Genomic DNA, 11,702 nt, shown 5'->3' with positions numbered 1-11,702 from the left:
CATTTTGGCCTACTTGTTAATCTTTTTTTTTTTTTCAACCTCTACCAGTAATGCCTCAAGAACAGTTTCAAAGGGTTAGTGAAGGATAAACAGTGATGGGTAGCTAAAAAAGTCCTGTGAACATAATGAGGAAGGCATCACAACTCCTCTACGTGGTCGTTGGAGGTGGAAGGAAAAGTCGCAGGTGGTGTTGGTGTTGGTGGAGGGGTGGGGGGTGCATTCACAAGCCTTGTTTGGCCAGAGAGGCGGACACCTGGTCGGCCAGCGTGGACAGCTGCGGAGATTCGGCCATGTTGAGGCTGCCGGAGGAGGACACGGTGCTGAGCTGGTGAGGAGAGTCTTCCAAGGAGACGATCTCGGCGCCGTGGTCAGTGCGGGCCTTGGCTGTCTCACGGAACATCAGTTTGTGGCTCTCAATCTGGAGGTTCGGATGGAAACATGGAGGATGAGTCGGGAATTATATATAGAGCAACATTGACAGCAGATACAATATGTCTGTGTGTGTGCTGAAGGCTTATTTTTTATTTTAGTCATTTCATTTCTAAAGGTGCAGCCAGATTAACCTGCTTTGGGTCTCAGGGCAAAAAATGGGTATGTAGGGACCCAATGGACTAAAATCAAGGGGCCCAAAATCACTGAGTTAACATTTGACCCATTTAAGGTCAATAATACACTAGGTTAACTTTACCTATCTGTTATTTTGACCCAGAGTTACAAACAACAAAGTTTAAGCTAAAAACACATTCACAAAATCACATTTCTTGTATAAAACGATGTGCATCTGACACTCAGGATACACAAGTTATTAATAATCAATAACTGTAAGTTTAAAGAGAGTAGATTATAACAAGTTTCAGTTTGGGTACAATACAAAATAAAACTACATCCTAAGTGACTTTCTGGGTAATGTTAGTGTTGTATTGGTGTTATAATCACCCAAACTGGGTAAGTGAATGAATGAATGCCTTTATTGACATTGCATGTTCTCATACAATGAAATTTGCTGTCTATCATAAAATAAAACTGTTTCCATTAACTCTGCTCAAACACACACTTACATACACACACAATAAAATAGAATAACTATTAAACTATTAAATAAGGTCAAATATGATCATAAAGTACTGTTAAATTCTAACCCAGTGATTTTTATAGTGTATTAAACCTCATTTCTTTCTAAATATTGTGGCAATATGAGTCGATATATCACACTTTCTTCAATCTGCCACAGTATTTTAAACCAGAGCTGTAGACTCTGACATAATAAATATATAAGTAAGACAAAATAACAAAAATGAAAGCAGTAAGACTCTGACTGTTTCATCTCGGTCTCACAGATTTAGTCCATCCATACAACCGTAATAGTCACTCAGCACATTTTTACTGCATCATTTGCTTTGAAACAACGAACCATCTTCACTGCACTTGCTTCATATTGATTCAGAGCTGCAGAGTGATTCAGTTTGCCCCCATCAGCACTAACTGATCCCACATTTCCTTTGCGGTACTTTAATCTACCAGTCTCATTTCATACACTGATTGCCCACCTTGTTTTGTTAGTCTTACGTTAATTAGTAGGATACTAAATTAAATATTTTGGGTATTTCAGACTGTTTATGGAAGAAAGTGACACATTGAAAGACACCACTTTTTGCTCCAGGATATTGTTATTTTTTAAAAAGGTATCTTAAAGATGATTAATCCATAATAAAAATAAGCTTTAGTGGCAGCCCTGAAACACATGCATATAAACATATACTGTATCTATTGTCTTCTCCATGCAGCTTATGAGACCAAACTGATAGATGACTGATGAGTTCATTTTTTAGTCTCATTAGTCTTGATTGGTCCCTGCTGTTGGTCTGACAGCCTGTTTATGTCTCATGTTGAATCATGTTGTCTGTAAGTCACACTAACCATCCTCTTTTGATCTGAACATTTGTCTCATTTACTCACTGAATCACTTTTTGCTCATTAAATAAATTGATTTTTTTTTCAGTTTAAAAGCCTCTTTAACTTTTTAATCTGTGTGTGGGCGATCGGTTTCTGATTTTGACCAGAAATACCTAACACTACCGTTTATGAAGCTTTGGTTAAAGACCGCAATCCCTGTTTCTATTCTGAAGTAAAGAAAAAATGAAAGTTCAAAAACTAGATTTTCATACTGGAACACTTAAATAAATAAAACAAATCAAACAAATGCTCAATGAAATGACTTCAGACTTCAGACCAGTTGATCCACAGTAGTCCTGAAGCTTTAAGGACTACTGGAGTTCAGATCTTTTGACCCAGAGCTCTCTAACAGGTTATTCCAGTCATGGTTAAAACAACTCTTCTTGAGAATAAACATAAGCTGTGTTTATATTCAGTGTCCACCCAAACAAACTGTGTGTGTCTCCTTTAGTTGTGTGTCGGATATAACCGGATGCACCAGATGCTTTATTACACAGAACCATCTGGAAAAGGGCGGGGGCTTTAAAGAAATACTTAGATGGTTCATCCAGTCACCTGCCGTCTATCACCGTCTTTGCTCTCGGGTGCAGCTGGACGGTCTGAACCAACGGCACGTAACCTGAAGCCTGACAGGATGGATTCTCACATTTCCTTCCTTTTTTTTTTAAATCACACTATTATTTACAAATATTTACAATCCTTGACTTAACTTAAACTTACAGGGTGAAACTTTTGTCTCCCCCTTCTGGCAGTGAAAGTTATTACAAATTATGATATATGTATGTGGACTCCTCACAGCTCAGAAAGCACTGGAGGAAATGTTAAGGAGGTGTTAAGTTACTCTTTAAAGACCGGAAAATGTTTGGTAATAATTTCAACCCTAGTGTGTGATTCATATATTGATTTGATGGTTTGGGATGCAACTTGATGCTGTTGTTGAGGAAAATATTAATTTATTCAAAACCTTTATAAGAAAATGTATATTTAAACTCCTTGAAACTGCAAGTTATATGTTTCCTTTTTTAATTTTTTTGATATAGAGTCACATTTTTATGAGCCTCTGCCACAGATTCACACTAACTACTAACTAACTACCAGAAAGCAGCACACAGCTTGTCAGTACTTACAGGAGTCCTCAATCTTTATGAGAGGGTTCGTCAAGATTGGTGTGATGGGTGCTGAGGGGACAGTCTGAGGTGACTGAGGGGGGGTGACACCTGGGGAGGGGATTGAGGGGCTGCCTGAGATGCTCCCCTCTGCTTCCTTCCCCCTCTCCCTCTACACAGGAAGCAGCAAGGGAATGACAAGGCATGCAACAAAAATACATGTGATGGAGTCAATGAAAAAATCAAAATGCAACACAATATAAATGTAAATGCATGAAAACCAAATGAAATCTGGTGAATGACAAGAAAAAAAACAATAATTTATGATGAGAAAACAAATGAAAATCAGTTGGATGGTGGTGATGGAAGCGGCTAAAGCTTGCACAAAGAAAGGAAGAAAGTGGAAACTGAGGAGAAGAAAGCATGAGAGATGAATGAAAGGGAGTGTGAGGGCAGCCACAGTCACCTAGCAGGCCCTCGCTACGCATCTATGTGTGAAAACCCCTCGAAACACCAGTGTTGATCACTTTTGTTGTTTTATACCTTTTAAATCCAGATCGCATGCAGCATGGTGGATTTGGAAAAGTCTACCTGCCCTTTTTAAATGCATGACTCCCTATTTAAAGACAAGATTTAGCTGATATTGTGCAGAAGGGACATAAAGAAGATGTTTCAGTTCCTTAAAGGATGTCAACAAATCTCATGTGCAGAGCCAAACCAACAATGAACTGATCTACTTCCAAGTATTGTGTGTATCCAAGGCCTAATATATCTCATTCCTCTGCACCGTAGACCTCTGTTGTTGTCCAAAACATATTAAAAACTAGGGCTGTCAGCGTTAACGCGTTAATCGCGATTAGATTAATGCAATCCATAACGCTTTTTTTTTAAATCGCATTTTAATTTTGCAAGCCTTTTTGTCCCTTCTACTCACCCGTAGACGGCTCCTCTAGCTGTAGCGCTATGCTTTGAAGTGGCCTCCTGCAGTAAACCTACGGCGGTGATGGAAAGCAAGAGAGCTACTGGACTTTTGAACGGCTTGTTTAACTTTAAAAAACTTCGAGACGGTTCAGTTGACAAGTCAAAAGTAAAATGCAACCTGTGTCAAACGGAGTTTAACTACCAACGGAGTACATCGAGTTTGAGTTAGCACCTCCACGCTAAACACCCAGGTGCAGCCAAGCGAGCCTCAGCTCCACCAAAGGACCATTTTGGAGTGTGGGAGTCGCAGCAGAGCCGTGATTGATTCCCAGTTAAGACACTCTGGTAAAAAATGCTTTACATTATGGGCTTAAAACTGCTTTGAAATGTAAAATAACAGGATTTTAAACATGCAATTCAAAACACGATTAATTGTGATTAACTATGGAAATTCTGCGATTAATCTCGATTAAAAAAATTAATCGTTTGACAGCCCTATTAAAAACATATCAGTGAGTCACATCGCTTCACTGGATGTCATGTTCCTTCATTACAAAGAGTTTGGTGATGGTAGTATGTTCAAAAACAGCTCCAAACACTAATAACAGCGATCATTTTATTCTCCAGAGAGTAGTTCTGTGTAGACGCTACTGAGCATGTGCAGGAATGTGTTTCTGTTTAAAATGATTCACTAGCTTGTCATGCTACGTATCACAACCTCTTAACTTTGCTCTGTAACTTTCTGAAACTTCTTTGAGGAACTTTTAAAGCTAAACACAAACCACAGGACTACTCTGTGGAGACTGAAAATGTGATTGCTATCCTTAATAATCTTTAGAGCCGTTTCTAAATAAACTAACATGTGACTCATTAATGTGTTTTTAATTTAGGACAAATCTCACAATCACCAAGCTGCTGCTGTAGAAACTCATTAGAGCACCAAATGTGTTTTAATCCACTGCTTAAAATAGCCTCCCAACAAATATGCACAAAATCTTCCTGTTTGAGTAACGTTCACTAACAACTGCAGTGCCCAAACGTTTTAGGAAATGAATTAACCTTTATACTATATGAGTGAGATTTATAGCTTCAGTAGAAAGGAATAGACTTGGGTCTGAGAGACAGACTAATATAATTGTTGGTTTTAGTATTTTGATGCGATTTGTTGACAATAAAGAAATAAAACCAGCTGTTTCACCCACTACTAACAAAACCCAAATCATGAGACACACATACTGGATCTGTAAAGGATCTGCTACTCATGCTGCTTTCAAGTTAGTTCAGAGTGAAAACTGTTTTTCTAAAGCAGATAGCTTGAGCTGAACGATGAAGCTTCGACTATGCGACAGAAAGAACTGACAGAGAATTAAAGAGGAGAGTCATCCAGTGTTTATAGACTCGAGTATGGCCGAGATGTTTTTACCCTTTTCTGTCCACCTCCAGGAACATGGCCAATGTTGTCAAGAGAGCCGATCTTGGATTGGACTTTGAATTCCAGCTTCTCATTTTTGATCTCAATATTTCCACCACCTAGTAAAAATATAATATACACATATTAAAGTACACAAATATATATATACGTTTACACATGCACAAGGAATTAAGACTCTGGCTCTCGGTGTACTTACAGAAAATAACATTACATATCTTTGTTTTATAACCACATTTGATGATTATTGCAAAAAAATATGTGCTAATGTCTATATTCAGCATATAGAAGGCTATCGGCTAATATATTGATATCAGACATTTTATTTCAACCCCAAATATCAACATGGGCTCCAAAAATCCAGCATCAGTCAGGCTCTGATTATAATGAACACCATATAAAAACTGAGAAAATGTCAGCTTTTCAGTTATTCTAAGATATGAAGTTTATTTTGTCTTTTAAATCATTTCAAATAATAAATAACTTATTTTGTTTTACCTGGTTTATGATGGATGTTGGATTTAGAACCACATTTAGATTGCACGTTGCTCAGATCCACCTTTTTGTGCACGATCTGAACCTGTGCAGAGGACAAAACAGGAAGAGAAGAACAAAACAAAACAAAAAGGACATTTGAGTTCGGAGGTACACATGTCACTCTCAACTCACCTCCAAGCCTTCGAGCTGTATTTCTCAGCAGCCATGCATCACAATACAAGCCTTTAATATGACCTCATCTCAGGGTCTCCTGTCATGGCCATTTGTTTCATAACACAAAGCGCCCAGTCTCTGTCAGCTGAGATCATCACAGTGTTCACGACAACAGGCACAGTTTGGTGGACAGGACAGAGACTCTTTGTTCCTTTTCTAGAGGCTTTCTTTCTCCTTACATTTTACAGCACAATTATGCACCATTTATAAGAAACTGATGATTTTATTTAAATGCATTTTCTGTTTGTAAAAAAAATATTCAATCTTCAATATCTCTCGACACACAGAGATAGAAACACACACAGGAGTCATGCATGTTGTTTAAGGGGCCGGTTTGGGTGGTTAACGTCTTCTGAACACTGATCACAGTCAAGCACAGATTCAACAGAGTTATCAAGCTTACACACCATGAGCATTACATAACGCTGTTAGCCACGACAGCAGAAGCATTGTGAGCACTAAACCATAACTGTATGCTAACAAAAACACTCATTTACCATCATTAGAATAACACAATAAAAGGAAACTACTGGTAGTTACGTAAATCTACAGTTTAGTGCAACTCTTGTTAATGCGAAATGCTCATGACTGTTTATAAGTTGAATGATAAAACTGTTAAAAGGAGGTGTTAACAGGTCAGAGTTGAGTGTTGGGAGTATCGAGGTCAGAATGGCTGAACACAGACAGGAGGTTTCGTGCAGTCTGACATCTGCTTCTTTGTGAAGATGCATTCAGGAGAAGCAAGAAGGAGGGCTTTTGGCCACAGCTGCATACCTGCAGTTTGCCATGAGCCAAGCCCTTATCTACTCACATTGCCACCACCGGGAACATGTTTTATATTATCTTTGGAGCCACACCGGGACTGCACATTGCTTAAGTCCAGCTTCTTATCAAGAATTTGTACCTGGAAAATCAATACGTGGGGAAAAAAGACTGTTATCCTGGAGGAAGCAACAGCAGCGGGGCTGCAAATGAGGACCATTGCTGGAGAAGAAAATAGATCTTAGAAGGAGGCTCAAGGGAATTAGAGTGATTAAAGGAGGAGGGGAAAGACCTCTTCATTTTTTTTTAAATCAGGGTTGGTGTGATGATCGTAACTGCAGCTGTACTCAAGTGATGAATAGATCCCTCAATTACTAACATCACCACCTTCGTGTACATGTTTGATTTTTGTCTTAGACTTCACATAAATTCACCTTGAGGTAATAAATTGACCTGGAAAAACAAAAAACCCCACTTTCCATGTTACTGGAGGGTTTTGAGGTTTTGATGATCATAACTACAGAGATGCTCAAAACTGGTGTTGAGTTCATCCCTTAAGTTACTCACATTGCCGCCACCGGGTACATGTTTGATATTGTCTTTGGAGCCACACTTAGACTGGACATTACTATACTCCAACTTCTGATCATGTATTTTAACCTGGAAAAGTACAGAGGTGAGGGGAAGATAATAAGAAATAAGAAGAAGAAGAACTGAAGAGATGTTTGTATCAGTAATAATGTTGCTATGAGACCATGCTTTTCTTCTACTAGCGGCAGACGCACAATAGATGAAGGCTTAGAAAAAATAAACCAGAGTCAATTTTAAAGGACAATCGTTTCAAAAGCGAAACTCAAGTTCAGATTTCTCACCTTGCCTCCACCAGGCGTGTGCTTTAAGTTGTCTTTTGATCCACAACGAGCTTGGACGTTAGTAAGGTCCAGCTTCTTGTCGAGGATTTGAACCTGGAAAGTGCAGAAAAGAAACAAATGTCTCTTTTTAGAGATTAAAATGGAAATAGCTGCAGGAGAGGATCAACCCAAAAGGAGGGAATAGGATGTTACAGGGATGAAGACTACACCTGTTTCCATTGATTTCATTAAAGCTGACATCTGTAACTTTAGTCATGCTGTTGCTCTGTCCAAGAGAAAATGAACAGAAAGGATGTTTAAACCACATCGAGGATGAGACAGCTGCCACGGGAGATCATGTGGAAGCAAAATTTGGATAATGAATGACTTAAAAATAATCCAGGTTGCAATTTATGCCACGATTGATCTTATTTTCAGCATATATTTGTTGTTATTTTGCATATTTAACTGTAAGTGATCATATTTATACAGTATAGGCTACATTAATGATATTCGAACATATAAAACACTACAAATGTCAGCTTTAATATATTAAATCAGTTGGTTGAGGCTTTAGAGCAAGAACTAATTGATGCAAGAAATATTTCAGTTTATTAGTGATTGTTGGTCCATCTTAACAAACAAGAGAGCAACTTCCTTCTTTCTTTTCTTCTTCTTTTCTTTTCTTTTTTTACCAAAAGTTGGTTTTGATGATCATAACTGCAGAGATACTCAAGAGTTTGGTGTTGAGTTCATCCCTCAGTTACTCACATTGCCGCCACCGGGTACATGTTTCATATTGCCTTTGGAGCCACACTTAGACTGCGCACAACTATAGTCCAGCTTCTGATCAAAGATTTGTACCTGAAAAAATGAAAATTGTTAGCTTTTAGATTTTTTAAGTGTATGACAGAAGACGCTGAGAAGAGCCTGTGAGAAATTGATCCTACTGATTCAGAGAGGTGTTGCAGTGATCTTTGTGAGATATAATTTATTGATCCTGGCAGGAAAATTATTGCAGCATAGCTAACTGTAATCAAGAAAAAATTACAACAAATGATAATAATGAAAAGGTAGAATAGCAAACGTATGTGCAATATATACATTAAAAACAGTAATAGAAGAGAAAAAAGAACAATAAGGTGAACAAGACAAAGTGGCAATGAATAATAAACATTTAATACAACTATACTAATGTACTATATGATGAAAAACAATATTAAGAGATGCAGAGTAATGATGTGTTCACTGTCACACAGAGGTGAAGGGTATTTTTACAATAAGGGGAGGAATACGTTTTGATGTTTTTTTGACATATTTTAGATTTTCATGATCTTTTCTACTTATTTTATCTGCTGTTTAAATGTCAGTGAGGTAAAGCGATGCCTGTCCTCAGAGTGGAACTGAAGTTTTAAATTAATTTATTTAAATATCGTGAAAACCTCTCGATTAAGCATTTTTATAAACCTGACACGTGACTCGCAGCGCTTTTAATGCTAAAATGGATGATACACACTTACACACTTACACTGACGTACTCACACTGAGGTATGGAAGCACAATGTGTTTTTCAGATCAGAAGACCGACTTCAGGAGTTTTATTTCCACAAACATTTCTCAGGAAGCAGAAATATTCTAAATGGCTGATCTCAGTGGGCAAAGCCAAATCATTTATTTATTTATTTATTTTTTACTAGGAACAGTGTTGAAGTTTCTCGCACAACTCCACCTACTTCCAAGGGGCATGGAGAAGGAAAAAAGGGCCTAGAGAAAGGCAAAGCTCCAGCAATACTTATTTGCTCATATGTGTCATGTATTTTCTGCCCAGCTTGCTGTTTATGGGTCAGGTCGGGTTCTGGTTGACTGACCGATGCATATTTGTGTGGATGTTTTATTCTTTGAAATCAATGGGTACACTTACCCTAACAGCTAAAAACATTAGTTAGAAAATTAGACGAGTAATCAAATGTAGTTACATTACTTTGACAAAGTAATTGAAATAGTTACATTACTTATTACATTTTTACATTTCCAAAGTAGCCTTCTCAACCCTGTTATTGTGGGATAGTGATGCTACATACTTTGGGCTACTATTTCCCTTAAAATAGTGTGCACTTCACATATAGTTGGTTTAATTCTAAGCAGCATGTAAGTATGGAGTTTCAGACATAGTCTATGATTCTGCTGTATCAGTTTTCATTGTTATTTTTAAACTTTCCATCATGACTCTGACAGTATTATAGGACTCTACTGCTAATGTCTAAAGCTAGTGTCAGGAAACATCAAAAACAGTGTGTGGCCAGACTGGACATGCAATGAGAGACTGTCTGTCTGGTAGGACGAGCGTGTCTATAGGGGACAGACGTCCAGTTTCCTCTCTTAAAAAAACAACAGTGCAGCTCTTGATCTGCCAGTTGAGATTTAAATCAAACAAGAAGATTATTTCTGCCTCCAGAGCGGCTCTGTCTCCATTACATGTCTGCATTAATGAATATAAAGCTCCCAGCTGTAAACTGCACTCGAGGTTGGGACTGTGTGCTGTGTGAGGTGCTCAGTGTAAAAGCTGAGGTCAGGTTACCTTTCCACCACCAGGCTGGTGTTTCATGTTTTCTGTTGAGCCGATCTTGGACCTGACGTTCTTCAGGTCCGGCATGGCCACTGGAGCGCTCAGAGGAGCCGGTGGGCGGCCCTTAAGGGAGCCTGGAGACTTGGGTGAGGAACGCACCACAGCGATCTTCTTCACTTTGTTGGCCTCAGCTGCTGCCTTGGCAGCAAGCGCTTGGCTAGAGGGAGATTTGGGGGTTCCAGGGCTGCTCTGTCCACTCATTTCATCTTAAGCAATTAGAAAAGCAACGAATCAGACGTTTTAAACATATAAAAGGTGGAAGGAAAATAATAAATAACACTAACAAAAAAATCTAAACCAAACTAGGAGCTCTGGTGGCTAGAAGCGGACCAAGTTTGATCCAAACAGGATCAGACTATGGTGTGGTGGCCATGCGTGGCTGAAAGTGTCTACAGACTTGTGCATTTGCTTTTTTAGATTTTTTACCTTTTTCATTTTTTGGAGTGAGAAGTTTCTTGGCACTAGCTGTATCACAAAAATATGACACATCATAAATAATAAATCTTACTCCTTTTATAAAATCAAGTAGAGATGGAAATGAGATTTAAACATGTCAAATCACAGGGTTCATACCTGGCTGAGCTGAAGTTCTGGGAGATGTTTTGGCTCCTGGAGTTTGAGACTTTGCACCACCAAGACTCTGCAAAGCAACAACACAACCAAACAACTCAGCAAACATCCTTTTTACTGCTCCACGGAAAGCTGCAGGTGCTTTTATTCTACTCTACTTGCACTTCAAGACATGTTTGGATACAGTAATCACACCAAATCATTATGCAAACATCTAATCTGGTAGAACAAATGAGTGTCAAACAGTAATCAGTGATGAATGGATGAAGCTTTTGTTAGTGGGTTTTGATAAAGTAGGCAACAAAAAAATAAAAAATAAAATGATTGCAGGTTGAAGTGCATTTGAATTGTGTGAAAAACCTCCTTTAGCTGTTATGTTTCCACAATCTCTCAAATTAAATCAGGGAGCGTGGAGGAAACTGAGAACTGAGCATCCATCCAAAAAGCCCTGTACTTACTCCGGCCGGCCTGGGCCCTGTGATGCTGGCTCTAATGGGGATCGAGCTGTGGCCGTTTCGCGGGGAGGAAGCGAGTGTTTTGTTGGTGCCCTTGGTGACTATAGTTGGTCTTTTAAGGGAAGAGGTTGGTTTGGTGGCAGTTTGTGTCTTTTTTCATGAAGAAGGGAAAAAAATGAATGAAAAAAAAAACAACAAAATAAAAGTTCTAATGACAGTGAACATAAAAACAGAGGAGTGATTTAACAAATAAAAGATGATGGGAAGGAAATATGTCATGAACATAATGTTAAAGGATCATTCTGGGTCTTTTCTTAT

The 11,702-nt window shown here is 38.5% G+C and overlaps 1 protein-coding gene across 2 annotated transcripts in view; it reads right to left on the bottom strand.

Annotated features, from left to right (window-relative positions):
* Positions 1-278: 278 nt before the first annotated feature.
* Positions 279-11,702, bottom strand: part of mapta (microtubule-associated protein tau a) — a 32,816-nt gene continuing 21,392 nt past the window's right edge. The window contains exons 7-15 of one of the 2 annotated variants that reach the window (XM_053341729.1): positions 11,388-11,534; positions 10,933-10,999; positions 10,312-10,565; positions 8,505-8,597; positions 7,755-7,847; positions 5,908-5,989; positions 5,404-5,510; positions 3,081-3,231; positions 279-418 (exon numbers count right to left, since the gene is read on the bottom strand). In XM_053341729.1, the coding sequence (XP_053197704.1) occupies positions 414-418; positions 3,081-3,231; positions 5,404-5,510; positions 5,908-5,989; positions 7,755-7,847; positions 8,505-8,597; positions 10,312-10,565; positions 10,933-10,999; positions 11,388-11,534 (999 nt within the window). In that variant the 3' untranslated portion in view covers positions 279-413. The remainder of the gene's footprint in view (positions 419-3,080; positions 3,232-5,403; positions 5,511-5,907; positions 5,990-7,754; positions 7,848-8,504; positions 8,598-10,311; positions 10,566-10,932; positions 11,000-11,387; positions 11,535-11,702) is intronic. The other variant, XM_053341730.1, reaches the window with a different exon arrangement.

This window comes from Scomber japonicus, chromosome 20, assembly GCF_027409825.1.
Source record: "Scomber japonicus isolate fScoJap1 chromosome 20, fScoJap1.pri, whole genome shotgun sequence".
NCBI classification, from domain to species: domain Eukaryota; kingdom Metazoa; phylum Chordata; class Actinopteri; order Scombriformes; family Scombridae; genus Scomber; species Scomber japonicus.
This window is presented reverse-complemented; position numbering and strand designations above follow the sequence as displayed.